Here is a 16,474-nt window from a genome sequence, read left to right as displayed (position 1 = left end):
ACATTTATTTATTTAAATCCGTTAAATTATTTATTTTGCTTTCGGTTTGTTGTAAATGTAATTATCAAAAATTACGAAGTTGTGGAAGCGAGAAGTTATCAAAGCGTGAAATGCATTTTTTGCATGTGGATCGTTCCTTACGGTGAGTACTGTTTGACACGACAGACATTTTCGAACGTAACCCCTTCCGCTTGTGACCGGAAGTGTAACACACGTGTAAACAGTGGAGAGAGTCACGCTATGGGGCTGTGATATGATAACTTGAATGAACATCTTCACATTTCATTACATATGTGCATCGTTTTAGAATAAAGTGTAAACACTGAAGGTAAGCATATATTTTAATGCACGTGAGTAGTTTAATGTTCTTAATATTTTTTCTCACTGAATTATTCCAGCAATTTAAGTCTGGCAGTTAATATACCATGATATATAACCAGATTATGTCTTCTAAAATATTTAACGTTAATACTCGTTTCCTTGTAATCGTTAGTGTTTTGAAGTTCAACAATAATATTACAAACATTCTGTCATGTAAAATATTTTGTGTTTGTAAAGCAGTTTCAGCTTCTCGTTGTCATTTTAATGCATAGAAAATAATGTCACACTGATGCTGAATGTTCGAGGGATAGTCGTGGCCACCATTACTTGTCATTCCGATGAGTAATGCTTTAAAAAGGGTTGTATCAGTAGCTCGTATTATTTAGATGTGTTAGGTCTAATGACCAAAAATGTATAGGATGATCTGTTCTGATTTTTTGCATTATCTCCTGGCTTTAAGAAAGTAAAGATGGAGCAGAACGAACAGAAGAAGGAACAGAAGAAGCACCAGCAGAAGCACAGTGGACCCAAAGCACAAAAGAAAAACAGAAAGAAAGAGAAGGAGTCCGAACATGAGCAGGATGCAAGGAAGAGGAACCCAAAAGCATTTGCCTGTCAGTCAGCTGTGCGAATGGCAAGATCCTTCCACAGGTCAGTAGTCAGACAGCTTTTTGTAGACTCAGCCCTCAGTACATTCTCATTTACTTTTGGAATGTGATTCTTAGTAAGAATCATTTATATTGACTATTCATCTAATGATGGTATTGATAAGGATGTGCCTTTCAAAAATTCGCTGCTGCTTTTTTATGTTTACTTAAAATGTCCTGGATTTTGTCAAATCACCCTTGTACCAACTTAGGTGTGTAGCAACTATTATAACTTATAACTATTATAAAAAGATCTAAAGCTGCAGATCAAAATAAGCACTATAGATGCAAAATGCAAATATATTTTCTTTTATAATGTTTGGTATCGGTAACGTATGTTGTCACAAGTTTATTAAATCCTCACCGGCATTCCTAAAGTGTACAGTACCATCAGGGTTTTTAGGATTGCATTAATCGCATGTGGACAGCTTATCAGTTATTTTATTCTAAATGGTTTAGCACGTCATTTAACTGTTATTTTAGCTTCTGCTCATGTAATACAAATAATGATGTTATTTATGTGAGACCAGTGGCGTATAAATTTGTTTTCAAAAGTGGTGGGGACAAAGTCTGCCCCCACCCGCTGGGGTCGGTCAAATCAATGGAAAACAATACTTTAATAATGAAAATATTTATATAATAACTAAAATAATTAAAAATTACACTTCTTTATTGGTTTACACATTGTTTGTGCTTGGACAATGGATGCGCAAGCGGCGCGTTCACGGCGTGTTTGTTCCACAAGCTTAGTTTTATTCAAATAAGTGCTTGGGACACAATTGACTTGGCAAAAAGTGGTGGCGACATGTCCCACTCGTCCCACCTGCTAAGTAGGCCTCAGTGTGAGACACAAGTCTCGACTTCAGGACCGCTAAAGGTTGTAACACGTTATGGACATTTGTGATTTAAAATACCCTTTTTCGATTTCTACAGATTCTCTGTAATACTGTCGATAGTGTCCATGCGCTGTGTCCAATGCACAGTTAGAAAGAAAATAACACGCTTATAAATAACAAGTCAACCTATTCTCTCACGCAGTTCAATGATATGAGTCTGCTTACATGCAATTATCAGAGTGCACATCTGAGGCGGTGACACGTTATATATTGGTCTATATGTTAATTATCAAATACATAATTTTATTATATTATCAATCACACAGATTCATTTTAACAATGCTACTAGGCATTTTTTTAAACTTAGAAACCTTTTTATTCAGGTGAGGAAGATGCTGTTTTGCGCGCTGTCATGCCTATATGCCACTGCAGAGGCATATTTCAGTATTAATGTCAACGAGTAATCGATTAATTGATCGTTAATGTAAATGAAACTCGATTATGGGAATTTGTCTAAATTGACATCCCTAGTGGCTGCCAAACCTTTTAGCTTTGCTCGTAAGTATTTGATGTGCCTGTACATTACATTACGTATGCATTAGCTAATGATGATACGTTTTTTATTGTGTCCTTCCCACTTTTCGGATCTTACATCCTAGTTTGTATGTAAGCTTTTACTTTACCTGTAATCACGTTTCATGTTTTTATTTATCCTATTTATTTAGGACTCAGGACATTAAAACTAAGAAACATCACATTCCTCTGGTAGACCGGACCCCTTTGGAGCCCCCACCTATTGTTGTAGTTGTGATGGGACCTCCAAAAGTGGGCAAAAGTACCCTCATCCGCTGCCTGATCAAAAACTACACACGGCATAAGCTTTCTGACATCTGTGGACCTGTGACTATAGTATCCGGTCAGTTTTTTTGTACAACATTAATACAGCAGTATTTTCTTTTTTTTTTTCAGGACCTGTTTACACATAATATTAACATCATCTCAGGTGATGCATTTAGATATAAGAAAGATTTTAAACTTGGTCTAAAATGCTTTCATTTTAGTTTAATGAAAACATTTAACTTCTGATCACTTCTGGGGGTGGTCAGAAATGCACATGATGATTTGTTTTTATAAAAGATTAAGATTCTTGACTTGGTCTATGTTGTTAATCAAATCAGCAAGTTTCTGACATAAAACAACTTGCGTTCTTTTTGTAGGAAAGAAACGGCGTGTGACTTTTATTGAGTGCAACAATGACATCAACACCATGATTGATTTGGCTAAGGTTGCTGACTTGGTGAGTTTAGACATGTTTAATGTTCAACATTGACCAGGTTAGGTTTGTGCAGTGATATAGTATAATGGTGTTAGTTATACTTTGTTAACACAGGTATATTAAATTATTACAAGTGTGTGGTGCCTTTACTTGTATGTTGTGGAAATAAACATCTAACAAATATTATCTACTTAGATAAATCTTTCTGCTGTGTCTCTGCTTTTACTTACTAACAGTCTTGTTCTATTTGACCACAATATTCATGTAAATCATAATTAAATATAAACATAAATCAACATTTTATCATTGTAAATGTTATAATTAACAGTAAGACAATACTGAAATTATTGAACTTCATTAGGTCCTGATGCTGATCGATGCCAGTTTTGGCTTTGAAATGGAGACCTTTGAGTTTTTGAACATTTGTCAAGTTCATGGCTTTCCTCGTATCATGGGTGTCCTCACACATCTAGACTCCTTTAAGAACAACAAGACGCTTAGAAAAACAAAGAAACGCCTCAAACACAGGTTCTGGACTGAGGTTTACCAGGTACGTTCACAACTGTATGAACTCATAACATGTGTATGAGAGAGGTCTTGTATCAGAATATGAACGTCTTCTGTGTAATCTGCAGGGAGCCAAGCTGTTCTACTTGTCTGGAATGGTGTATGGAGAATACCAAACACAGGAAATTAAGAACCTGGGACGCTTCATCTCAGTCATCAAGTTTAGGCCTCTCGTCTGGCAAACTTCTCATCCTTATGTTGTCGCTGACCGGTAAGTCATCTGAGAAAGTCTTTGTTGTTATCTTTCTAAGCATTTCTATTACTGACAGTAATATTTTTTTATGGACAGTATGGAAGATCTTACAGATCCAGAGACTCTTAGGTTAAACCCCAAATGTGACAGAACCGTCTCTCTGTACGGCTACCTACGTGGGACATTCTTGAAGAATAAATGCCAGGTCCACATTCCTGGTGAGTCGACATGAATATTTTGTTGAAGATGTTCAGTGATTTGTGTCAGTGGTTCACAACTGGTTTTGCTGTGCTGTTATTTAATGTTTTCTGGGTCATATCTTTTTTGCATTCTGTGTATGTTTAAAAGGGGCTGCCCATATTAAATTTTTTTGGACAGACAGCCTTTGTGAAAAACAACTCATTATAAAAAATGTCTTCATTATTACTTTATTACTACTGGAACACGCACAACCCACAGAAATTGGACCTATTTTTGGGGGGTCTTACCATTTGAGAACCACTGATTTATGTTGCACTTCCTCTTCAGGCGTGGGGGACTTCTCAGTAGCGGACGTTAGTTTCCTTCCGGACCCCTGCCCTCTACCAGAGACGCTCAAGAAGAGGGCATTAAATGAAAAGGAACGGTTGCTGTATGCCCCCATGGCCGGAGTCGGGGGACTGGTGTATGATAAAGATGCCGTCTACATCGACATGCCCGGTGGGCACGCCAACCAGCAACAGGTTAGAATTAGTCACAGCACATCCCCAATGACAGCGTTACCTACACGGTTGATTTAATGCCAGACACAATATTGTCTGCAGTTTACAAGCTTACTGAAGCTTATTACACAGAGCAATAATGTAGTGATTTCTTTTTAACACGCTTTTTTATCAAGAAATATGACCTTGAGTTTTTAGGATGATTTGTGATCTGCTGGAAATGAGGTTGTAATGGTGTAATAAATGTGTGTTTAGGAGGTGCGGCCTTCCACTGAACTCGTTCAGTCTCTTATTGGAACACAAGCCACTTTGGATGCAAAAATGGCAGCTAGCAAAGTGTCGCTGTTCACGGGGACAGATGCACTCGCTCCTGAGGAGGTACAGGAAAACAGGTGAGATTTGTTAAATTTTGATTATACTGTATTACTTGAATGTTAAAACAGTTGCTGAATGATAAAGTAAAAGTTACATTTTTAAAAAATATATTTTTACGTGATGTTCTGTAAAACTAGTGGGAAACAGAGCCCCGTGGAGAGCAGAGAATGGGATGCAAAAACTCAGAGAGAGCGGAGAAGAGCTGTCTTTGCTGATGAAGATGAGGAGGCAGATGACGGCGAAAGCAATGACGAGGAAGAGAGTGAGGATGAGGGTGATGAGAATGAGGAAGATGATGATGAGGACGATGAAGCAGGCAAACCAACACTGTGTAAGAAAGCATTAAATGAGGCAGGACCCCCAGTGAAGCAGCAGAAGATTGACGAGCTTGTGGCGGAGATGCCTGCGTTCGCTGATAGCGATGATGAGCTGGAAAAGAGCGAAGATGATGATAGTGAAGAAGAGGATGATGATGACGACACAGAAGAGGAGGAGAAGGCTGCTAAAAGAGGCACAGGTCCAGACTCCGGTCATTGCTCTGAGGAAGATGAGGAAGCAGATTCAGATATGGAGGATGAAGATAAGACACTATCAAAGCATCCAGAAGAAGAGATGGACTTCGAGGAAGATGTAGAGATGGGCTCTGAAACAGCAGGTACAGTGTATTTATAATTCATGAGTTTGTTGCAAATAAAGACAACCTAAAAAAATCTTGTTATAAAAGATTGGACTACTAAGAGCTGTGATAACATTAAGTTTATTAAATATGTTTATTAAATAAACATAAAGTTTATTTATGTGGCACTTATTACAATGTTGCATTGTTTTGAAGCAGCTTTACAGGAAAATAAAAACACAAAAAGTGGAAATTTAGTGTAGAGAGTACAAATAAAAGTTTTAGAATGGTACGAGTAATTTTATTTGTACTATAACAGTATGCATGCATGGTATAGTTTTTCTTCTGGAAATTAAATGCATATGAACATCATATAAATAGCATATATTATTTTTCTTTGAAATGTGAAAATGTCTTCTGAAATATGTCATGTAATATTTTATATACAAAAAACAAACAAACAAGTAACACCCAAAGACTCAAAACATTATACAGGTTTTTTTAATTCTGTTTTTGACTACTCAGATTTGAAGTTTTGCTCTTGCTTCTAAATACCATAATGCAGCCCTGCCCACTAGTAGCTCTGCAAATATAACCATCACATTCACAATATAAATGGTGTAGCAAAATCTATAATCTTTTCTCCACATGTTCCTACTGTTGCCACGTACCACCCAGCCTGCTCCCCCTCACATTCCCAGAATATATTGCATAATTTCATACTTATTCAATTTTATATATTCAGATTTGAGAGTTCTCAAGAAAATCTGTGTTTATTTGTTCTCTCGTTTGATGATCCCTTAAGTCGTTTTTCATTCTAAATTTCCCCAGGCTCCAGTTTGTGCCTGTTTTGTTATTGGATTTTACTGCTCTGAAAGCTTTTTTCTGAACATATCGAATGCATTCGGTTTATGGAGATGTGTTTCTTGCAGGAGCGCTACGATGGAAGGAAGGTTTGGCCCAGAAGGCAACAGAGGCATATTTAAGACAACAACGTGCAGCCCCCAACCTGCGCAAATTAGTGTACGGCACAGGTAAGCGCAAGAGCTGTCCCTGTCTTTCAAGTTAGATTTTTGACTTTGAATGCATTACCAATTGCTTTAAAAGCATTTGCCAAATGCGTAAATGTCACTGAATAAATATCTGAAGGTTGTTCTTCAATGTTTTTTATAAATTCTTGTTCTGTAGTGGTGGCGGAAGAGGAAGAAGATTCTAAAGATGAGGAGGATGAACTGGGTGGTCTATTTAAAGTCAGTCGACCAGAGAAGAATACGAGAGTACGAGCAGATGCATTGGACTGTTCTCGCTTTCAGCCAGACAGCAACCATGACTGGGACCAGGAGGAGGTAAAAGACTGAGTACATTTACATAACATGTAGATGTGTGTTTTGTTGTCTGTGTTAGGTTTATTGCCGTTTATTAAGGAGGAACTGTGTGTTTCCAGATGCTGGCCTCTATCATAGACTGTTTCGTGACTGGAAAATGGGAAGAGGACAAGGATGCTGCAACGCTTCTAAAGGAAGATGGTAAGAGAACTAAACCCAAGCACAGATGCAGGGATTATGTGTATTCTTTACCTTATTTAATCTCTCTTGTTGTTATAGATGACCTCTATGGAGATTTTGAAGATTTGGAAACAGGAGAGGTTCACAAAGCAAAGGCTGGCAATAAGGACCAAACTGAGGTTTTAAAATCGAACTCGTTTTAATTTATTACTACGCAACACTCTGAATACTTTGTTTTGCTTGGTTCGTTGTAGAAGTGTCTGAGGCAACTATTTGAAACCTTTTTTTTTTTTTTGTTGAGAAATTATAATAGACTAATAATCTATTCTTACAGGGATATTATAGCTAGTAAAATGAACAATAATGTGCAAGTACATTGCCCGTCCAAAAAAACAAGTCACCACCTGGATTTAACTAAGCAAATAGGTAAGAGCCTCCCATTGGATGGAGGTCTAGGTTCAGCAACGTTATGTGCCCATAGAATGAGGTCAGCTGACTACCTGAATGTACTGAATGACCAGGTTATTCCATGAATGAGTTTTTTCTTCCCTGATGGCACGGGCATGTTCCAAGATGACAATGCCAGGATTCATCGGGCTCAAATTGTGAAAGAGTGGGTCAGGGAGCACGAGACCTCATTTTCAAACATGGATTTGCCACCACAGAGTCCACACCTTAACCCCATTGAGAATCTTTGGGATGTGCTGGAGAAGACTTTGCGCAACGGTCCGACTCTCCAATCATCAATACAAGATCTTGGCGAAAACTCTGGACGGGAAAAAAATGGACCTTCTGGACATTGCAGAAGCTTATCGAAAGCTAAAGGCGGTCCAACGGAATATTAGACTGTGTGAAACCAATCTTATGGGTCAATTTTTCAAAATTGAGATTTTTACGTAATCTGAAAGATGAATAATTAAGCTTTCTATTGATGTAATGGTTGTTAGGATATGACAATATCTGGCGGAGATGCAACCGTTAAAAACTGAATCTGAAGGTGCAAAAGAATCAAAATATTGATAAATTGCCTTTGAAGTTGTTAATCAGAGGCACTGTTGCAGGCCATCCACTCACAAAAATAAAGTTTTTATATATTTAGGGTAGGAAATTTACAAAATATCTTCATGGAACATGATCTTTATGTAATATCCTTATGATTTATGGCAAAAAAATCAATCATTTTGACCCACACAATGTATTTTTGGCTTTTACTAAAAATGTTCCCGTGCTACTTAAGACTGGTTTTGTGCTCCAGGGTCACATATAACAATAGAACGTGCAAGTATGATCAAAATCATATAAATATTTCATTTCCATATATGTATTTGGTAAAAAGCTATGTAGTACGCAGAATAATATAGCTGGTCAATATCACATAACTTTTAAATAACATTTACATTTTGTCTACAAAGCACTTATTCGCCTATTAGTCTATTAGTAATATTTCTGTGGTCTGTTGTTCTTTATAAAACACAGGGAGGGAGTGATGGCGACGATGATGACGAAGACGAAGAAGAGGAGGCTCCTCTTGTGAAATATGATGATGATGAAATTCAGAAGAACAAGCGTCTGGAGAAAAAGAGGAAGCTGAAGGAGAGATTCAATTCCGAATATGACGACGGGGAAGCCACTTACTTCGATGACCTGAAGGAGGAGTTGCAAAAACAGGCTGAGGTAAGAAGTTGAAGTTGAGGCGCCCTGACTGACCAAATGCTTTCATCTTTAGAATGTGCCCTTAGTTGGGAGTCTTTTACACCTCTGAAGTAGCAGGAAGAGGACTGAATTGCACATTTTTTCAAACCAGCTAAGACCGGTGCATTGTGTTTAGTTATTACTGATGTCAAGTTATTTAAGCGTTACATGGTTGTTCTCTGCAGCTAAACAGACAAGAGTTTGAAGATGTGGATGATGAACTTCGGGTTCAGTATGAAGGCTTTCGGCCAGGCATGTATGTGCGTGTGGAGATTCCTGCTTTACCCTGCGAGTTCGTCACCAACTTTGACCCCCACTATCCCATCATTCTCGGCGGTTTGGGAGCGAGTGAGGGGAATGTTGGCTACTTGCAGGTGAGCCGTCACATACACCACAGCTTCCTGTTTCATTGACCATCAGGTTAATATAATAGTATATGCCAAATGTCTTTGGAAGGCAAACCGTGGTAAACAATTCTGGTTCTTCATCAGATGCGTCTGAAGAAACATCGCTGGCACAATCGTATCCTGAAAACCCGCGACCCTCTCATCTTGTCTTTGGGCTGGAGGCGCTTTCAGACCATTCCACTCTTCTACATCGAGGACCATAATGGGCGTCACCGCCTGTTGAAATACACACCTGAGCACATGCACTGTGGTGCCACCATCTGGGGTGAGATGAGGCACACACACACCCCCTCCTCCATACAAACACACACGCCTTGAATTTAGTGGTGCTTGTTTTAGTTCCGAGTAAATATATTTAAAATTTCCCTCAATATTGAATATTAATTTAAAGCAATCGAATTTGTGGTAGATTTGTTTTTATGTTGGCCAACTGCGTAACATATTCTTAATGTTTTTATCTTTTTTACTGCACTCTGAACTGTGAATTACTTTATTGCTGTTTTGTGCTTCAGTAAATGAGAGAATTCTCAAGTGTTCTCTTGGCTGCAGGACAAACAAAACTGCTATTAAATTTTGCATACACTATAATATAGTTTAATATGTAATTTTAAATGAAGCTTACATTTTTTTTTGTTTAAGTGCAGCATATTTTTTATAATATTTTACTAATTTAAATTATTTTATTGTTAATATTTCATATTTATTATTCTAGAAATTTGTTGAGCAGCACTGCTCTTTCTCAGTTCTCTCTCTTTCACCTCATGCACTCTCCACTCTTTCTTCATTTCGACAGGACCCATAACACCTCAGGGCACAGGCTTCCTGGCTGTTCAGACTGTCGCAGGTACTCGGGTAAGAACCCAGCATAATACGAGAGCAAACGAGCAGCTGGGGTCACAAGCTCCTTCAGTCCGAGCTCCTTGCCCGAAAGCCACAGCCGGATGAAAGGCTTCTCTTTTCTCTTTGACTCAACCCATCTTATTTCCCCTTAGGCCAATTTCCGCATCGCTGCCACTGGAGTCGTTCTGGACCTCGACAAATCAGTGACCATTGTGAAGAAGCTCAAACTGATTGGATACCCTTATAAAATCTTTAAGAACACTTGCTTCGTCCAGGTAGGGAGTCCTGCAGACTCAGGAATAGTTCAGCAGTGTAGTAGCAGAGCACACCAGGGATATCCTGAAATATAACGCTCGTGCTCTCTCAGACTTGGTTATAACTGTCTTTTTCCGACTCTAAGGGAATGTTCAACACTGTCCTGGAGGTAGCCAAGTTCGAGGGCGCGTCCATTCGCACTGTCAGTGGTATTAAAGGGCAGATAAAGAAAGCCTTGCGGACGCCGCTGGGCTCCTATAGAGCCACGTTTGAAGACAGATTACTGATGAGCGGTGAGTCCGCCTCATTCCACTATTTATAAATATTTTGTGCATTCGTTTTGCCCTCGTATTTATTCATTTAAATGTGCGTATAATGAGCTGTGCTCGGGGACTTAATACGCCGTGCGTTATTTCTCAGAAGTGTCTGAGAATGTAATAACTCCCAAGTAAGGCCCCATGTACATAAACAAGCATCTTGTTAAAATGGAGAGGTATTATTACTGATTATTATACTTCTCTCTGGAGAGATGGGCATGTGAAAAATATTGCAGTTCGTGCAGTTTGTGTGTTCAAGCCTTATTAGGTCTACTGAATCTTTATGAGATGATTATTGTTTATGGATGTTTCTTTAGCTCCGGGGTGGGCACTTTTTGGCAATGTGGACTCAAAATAAACCCTTAAAACACACATTTCACACTTTCTATGTTTTAAACAGTGTATGTACTGTAGCAACAAGAACACATTTTTCTTAAATGTCATTTTCATGACATCCCAAATCAGGCTTTGATTTTTAACAATATGTGATGCAAATCACGTGAGAAAAAAAATGTCCGATTACTTTTTCTTGGTAAGGCTGGTTTCAAGGTTATACTGTATATGGAAACGCACACAAGTAATGTATACTTTTTGCATGATTTGACAATAATATCTTGGGATAATACACATGGGAATGAAATATAACTTCACACATAACGTACCATTCCTATTAAGTGTTCTTTCCATATACAGCTTTTGATAAAACTGTTTTGTTACAAAAAGAGCTCAAATCTGTTAGTTTAAATAAAAACCAATAAAAGAATAGTTCACCCAAAAATGAAATTAGTTTTTATCATTTAAAGGGGCCATTTCATGAAAATCAGACTTTTTCCTTGTTTAAGTGCTATAATCGGGTCTCTGGTGCATCTACCAACTCAGAAAACGTGAAAAATGACAACCCAGTAACATTGTTTACGTGAGCCTATCACTGCAAGTCTGTGAGAAACCGAGCCGTTCAGATTTCGCTCCCCTTCTGACGTAGGTAGCTGTTCTTATTATAATATTACTGCCCCTTTTTCTGACCGTGTCCACCTGTGCCGACATTTTTGTTTTTGCAAGCGACATATGTGAATTAGTTCCAACAGCATGGCAAAAGTAAGCAAAGCATGCTGACTGTTCTGTTGTTGGCTGCACAGAGCAGCACAGAACACTGTTCCCAGTCTCACAGGAGACAAGAGAGCAATGGATTTATTTAGTTTTCAATGGAAATCCTCCAGACTGAACGAGACAAAGCTGCAAATAAAGACATTGTAAGTACCGGTATTTTTTAAGTAAGACCTCAGGGACCTGTGGCAAGTTAAAAGTAGATAAAATGTCACCGTGAAACATTTGTCCGTTCACTCATAGAAAGCAATGTGTATGGCTTGTAAACACGCAACAGGATTGTCCTGTGTAATGTTACTTTCACTTAGAGAAAACGCGATGTGTTTGTCTTGAGTACCTTCAATTATAGAAAGCAGTGTGTATGGTTTGTAAACACGCGACGGGTTTGTCATGGGTACTTTCGCACATATAGATAACGTGACGCATTTGTCCGTTCGCTTATAGACATACCTGTTCACACCCATCTCCCGCCACCCTCCCGTTTAGTTATTTCACCCGTGAAACCCCAGGACGCGATCATGGGTCTCATCCCCGAAAGTGGTCGTGACCGGACGAACGGGGACCGGAGCGCCTTCGCGAATGGCCCCAGGGGAAACAGGTGTGATACTTATAGAAAAAAATGTGTTTGGTGTTCAAAGACGAGACACCGTGTTTCTCATTCGCTTTATGCGGCCCTTCTTTCTTGTTTTGTGGTTGGAAGCACAGGCTCACAGCCCTGGCTGCATTTTCTGCTGAAAAGGGGGCGGAGACTTGCAGCTCATTTGCACTTAAAGAGACACACACCAAAACAACGCGTTTCTCCTCACATGCAAAACTGGGCTATTAGGGCACTGTATAATAAAAGATCTGCGGTGTATTTTGAGCCGAAACTTCACAGACACATTCTGTGGACCCCTAAGATTTATATTACATTTGTGTAAAAATAGAAAAAAATCTCTCCTTTAATGTCATTCCAGACGACTAAAGATATTTTCAAGAATGTTGATAACCAAACAACATTGGCCCCCATTGACTTGACACAAAACCACAAAGACATTTATCAAAATATCTTTCTTCGTATTCTACAGAAGAAAGATTTGTATATTAGTTTTGAAGGACATGAGGTTGAATAAATGTCCCTTTTTTATTTTGGGGTGAACCATCCCTTTAAAATCCCTGTAGTTAAAAGACCCCCCTGCATGTGTTTTAGATATCGTGTTCCTGCGTTCCTGGTATCCCGTCTCGGTTCCTCAGCTGTACAATCCAGTGACGTCTCTGCTAATGCCTGTCGGGCAGAAGGACACATGGGCCGGTATGAGAACCCTCGGGCAGCTGAAGCATGACCTGGGCATCCAGAACAAACCCAACAAGGATTCTCTGTACAAGGTAAGCAACCACTTCCCAAGTTTAAAAAGGAGGGTTTTTAGGTCCTATGATGTCCCCGTCATTCTCTTCTTCTGTCCTCACAGCCGATCGTGAGGAAAGTTCGACATTTCAACCCTCTCAACATTCCCAAGGAGCTGCAGAAATCCCTCCCCTTCAAAAGCAAACCCAAACAGCATCTGCCCAAAGGCAAAACCCCGCGAGACCTGCGGAGGCCGGCTGTCATAAGAGAACCCCATGAGAAAAAGGTGAGAGCTGTCTCAATATCCGTCTCTGTGTTATATAAGCCATGTGTCTGAGCTGTTTTAGTGTCATTACACAAAGACGCTTTTAATATCCACAATTAGTTTAAAGTTAATCCAGCAAGCAAAGCCTCCAGAGTGTTGGCTAAGAAATATTATATTTCTTTAATCCATGTCCCTGGCAAATGCAGCCAACTGCTTGCTGGCCAATTTCTTTACCAATTGCCTTTGAAATCCTCTTGCCCTAAAGAAGACACAGAAAGGGGGGTTATTTTTGGAAAACCCTTTCTTCGTCCAAAATATTTAAGAGTTAGATTTTTAATCATCATGGTTTAGTTATTAAAGACTTCAATTATTCCCTTTGGAGATTTTTTGTAAATATGGTTTTGCAACCTAAAGGTTCATTTTTATTCAGTTGCGAAACACTTTTTCAATAGTTGCTCGAACTCTAAATTCTTTAGTCACTCCCAATCGAATTAAATCTGTTAGCTTCAGCAGGCCAGTCCATTTAACAATAAATGATCATGAAATAGTTTAATTTCAAAATTAAATCATGTTATTCCATCTAAACCTGCATGTTCATTTTACATACAACACAAGAGAATTAATAAAAAATGGATATTTTTGCAATACGATGAAAGTTTGTAGTGACCACTGCTATGAAAAGTAGAATTTTCAATTTTGGCTGAACATTTTCTTTGTTACCAAAGTGGCTCATTTGTCCTGACATTTTGCTTTTTATCTGCATTAAATCTCAGTTTTCAGATTCAATCCAACCTCTGTGATCTTGATTATAAACATGTTAGGGTTGTTCCGATAGACGATACTATCGTGTATCGACGATCCTCAGACCTATCGGCATAGCTGATTCCCTAGACGATAGTTGGCTGTTTGCCAATATATGTTGCAAATCAATATTACAAACGCGCATTGCGCATTTCTTCATGCGAGAGAGCTTGCAATGCACGCGGCTTAGGCTTTTCCTCGCACCAGAGAGAGTTTATAATGTGGGGGCTTTGAGTTTTCAGTGCACGAGAGAGCTTGTGATGCGCGCGGCTTGGGCTTTTCCTCGCAGGAATTGCTATGCGCGTGAGGGTTTAAAACCACCGCACGAGTTGTTCCCGTTTGGCAATCAAGTAATAACAGCGCACGCCGGCATCAATGACGCATTTGGATGAATGATATTGACTTATAGCAATAGTTTACTTTCTCTTGTTTAAAAGGTTGCGGTGGTAAGTAACAATGTTGCCAACTGCACTGAACTTAAACTCTGATAGAATGCTAATTGCAGTCACACATGAGCATTTTCTAGACACATAAGCATCTGTTATTGTCCACAAATCCAGCAAATGCGTAATTGCCACGCCCCTCGATACTATCGTGTATCGGCGATCAGGCTGGCTATAGAACGATCTGATTATATTGAATATCGCCCAACACTAGATGTGTTGCTAAGTTTCAACCCTTTAGGGCTCATGCTTCATCTTTTTTTTTTTAAATCCCAATTTCGTTCACCAGGTGGCAGCATTGCTTGACGCTTTAAGCACGGTCTACTCACACAAGAACAAGAAGGCGAAAGCAGAACATCGTGCCAAGCATAAAGAATTCTTGAAGCAGAAAGAGATCGAGGAGGAGGGGAAGCAGAAGAGACAGAAGGAGGAGAGGAAAAAGATCTACCGTGCCATGGGACAGAAGGAGAAGAAGAAACTCAAATCCAGCCTGAAGGGAGCGTCCAAAGACAACTGAGGCTACCTTAACACATACCTGATTTTGTTAAATATGGCTCCAGGCCTGTTTGCAATATGCCACTTACTGAATTCTCACACCAGCTGTTCTTTCTAAGCTGGCTGAGGTGTTAAGCTGTTGACATTGCTGGGTACCTGAAAATGGGTTTTGGTGAAAACAGATACAATTTTCCCATAAAGAAGAATCAAGAAACTGCCTGGTTAACTGATGCTAAATCTAAAAGGATTAAAAAAAAACATTGGTAATGCAGATGTTTCCTACTATGTTTTATCAGTCACATGACATTTGTTTTATTGCATTGGTTTTCAATAAAAATCATGTGTCTATAAAGCAAAGGAAATGTTTATTGTCTTTGGAATCAGATGACAAGGTGAGATGAAATGCTTGCAAAAATACAATTGCATCAATTTGTAGACTTTAAATGACTCCTCCTCATCCAGGTCATCTGATGTACTCTTGTTGGCCACAGGTAAGGTGGACCCTGTATGATGAGTCTTTGAGCCATTATTAGTGAATTGGAGTGAATTGCGCTTCTGTGCACTAGTGTCTCCATTATCCAGCAACTACTGCTGAGCTTCAAATTTTTTCTTTCACAAAGCTGAAGGCAGCTTGATGAAAAGCCTATGAATAGCAACTATATGGCAATGTTTCAGCATCAGGGGTTGTATGGACAGATGTTCAATAGTGTGGGGAGTTTCTCTATATGTCTAATTGTGATTTATTGGTGATTAAGCAAGTTGCTTTGATTTTTTGGGTTTGGATGAAGAGAGAGCATTAAAGTGATATTTCTCACTTTCATATTCAGACCTGTATAACCTGGAACGCCAAGTCTGTGAATGCCAGTTTTACCATGATTAAATCATCCGCACGGTGCTTTATTTTTTTCACTGCTACTCACAAATATTGTCCTGTTCTATTGGCTTCAGTGATTTCTCGGACATGGTTGCCAAATTATCAAATTATTTTTTTGTTTTAAAAGCCATTTGGCTGTAAAAGCAAGAGCATTTTCAAAGCTGTGATTATGTATGCCGTATCATCTTGGTATTCCTCTGGCGAGTTTTAGAGTTGGAGCATTGTGATGGCTAAAGAGCAATGTGTTGAGTAAAAGTTGTTGGGTTTAAACCCCAGTATTGCTATATATCCCTTTTTTGTAATAATTGCCTTATATACCTTGTGGATATTGTTGGCTCTTTACTAAAACTGAATCTAAAACTACATAGTAATTTAAATACTTTATACTTCAATGAAAATGATATATATTGCTTCAGAAATTAAAGGACTTAATTATTAACTGAAAATAAATAAAACTTAACTAAAACAAAAAAATGGTCTTAAACTGTATATGAAAATAAAACGTAAACAACTAAATAATAAAATGACAAACGCATGTTACAAAATTGCTAAAAATGAAACTTAAATTAGCATAAAACTTAAGTCCAAAGTATTAATAAAACTGAATGATAAAACTGAAA

General features: G+C 38.7%; 1 protein-coding gene across 1 annotated transcript; it reads left to right on the top strand.

Annotated features, from left to right (window-relative positions):
* The first annotated feature begins 201 nt into the window (after positions 1-201).
* bms1 (BMS1 ribosome biogenesis factor) lies at positions 202-15,330 on the top strand. Its single transcript, XM_057358964.1, has 23 exons — positions 202-328; positions 782-972; positions 2,530-2,720; positions 3,022-3,101; positions 3,442-3,630; positions 3,716-3,858; positions 3,937-4,058; positions 4,369-4,562; positions 4,797-4,933; positions 5,054-5,571; positions 6,465-6,566; positions 6,721-6,878; positions 6,977-7,058; positions 7,137-7,216; positions 8,514-8,711; positions 8,915-9,103; positions 9,221-9,401; positions 9,930-9,988; positions 10,129-10,251; positions 10,377-10,524; positions 12,842-13,017; positions 13,101-13,262; positions 14,775-15,330. The coding sequence occupies exons 2-23, from the start codon at positions 791-793 to the stop codon at positions 15,000-15,002; spliced, it is 3,642 nt and encodes a 1,213-aa protein (XP_057214947.1). The 5' UTR covers positions 202-328; positions 782-790; the 3' UTR covers positions 15,003-15,330.
* The last annotated feature ends 1,144 nt before the right edge of the window (positions 15,331-16,474 follow it).

Source organism: Triplophysa rosa, linkage group LG18 (assembly GCF_024868665.1).
Source record: "Triplophysa rosa linkage group LG18, Trosa_1v2, whole genome shotgun sequence".
Classification (NCBI taxonomy): domain Eukaryota; kingdom Metazoa; phylum Chordata; class Actinopteri; order Cypriniformes; family Nemacheilidae; genus Triplophysa; species Triplophysa rosa.
The sequence above is the reverse complement of the archived record's forward strand: the minus strand, read 5'-3'. Positions and strand labels throughout refer to the sequence as shown.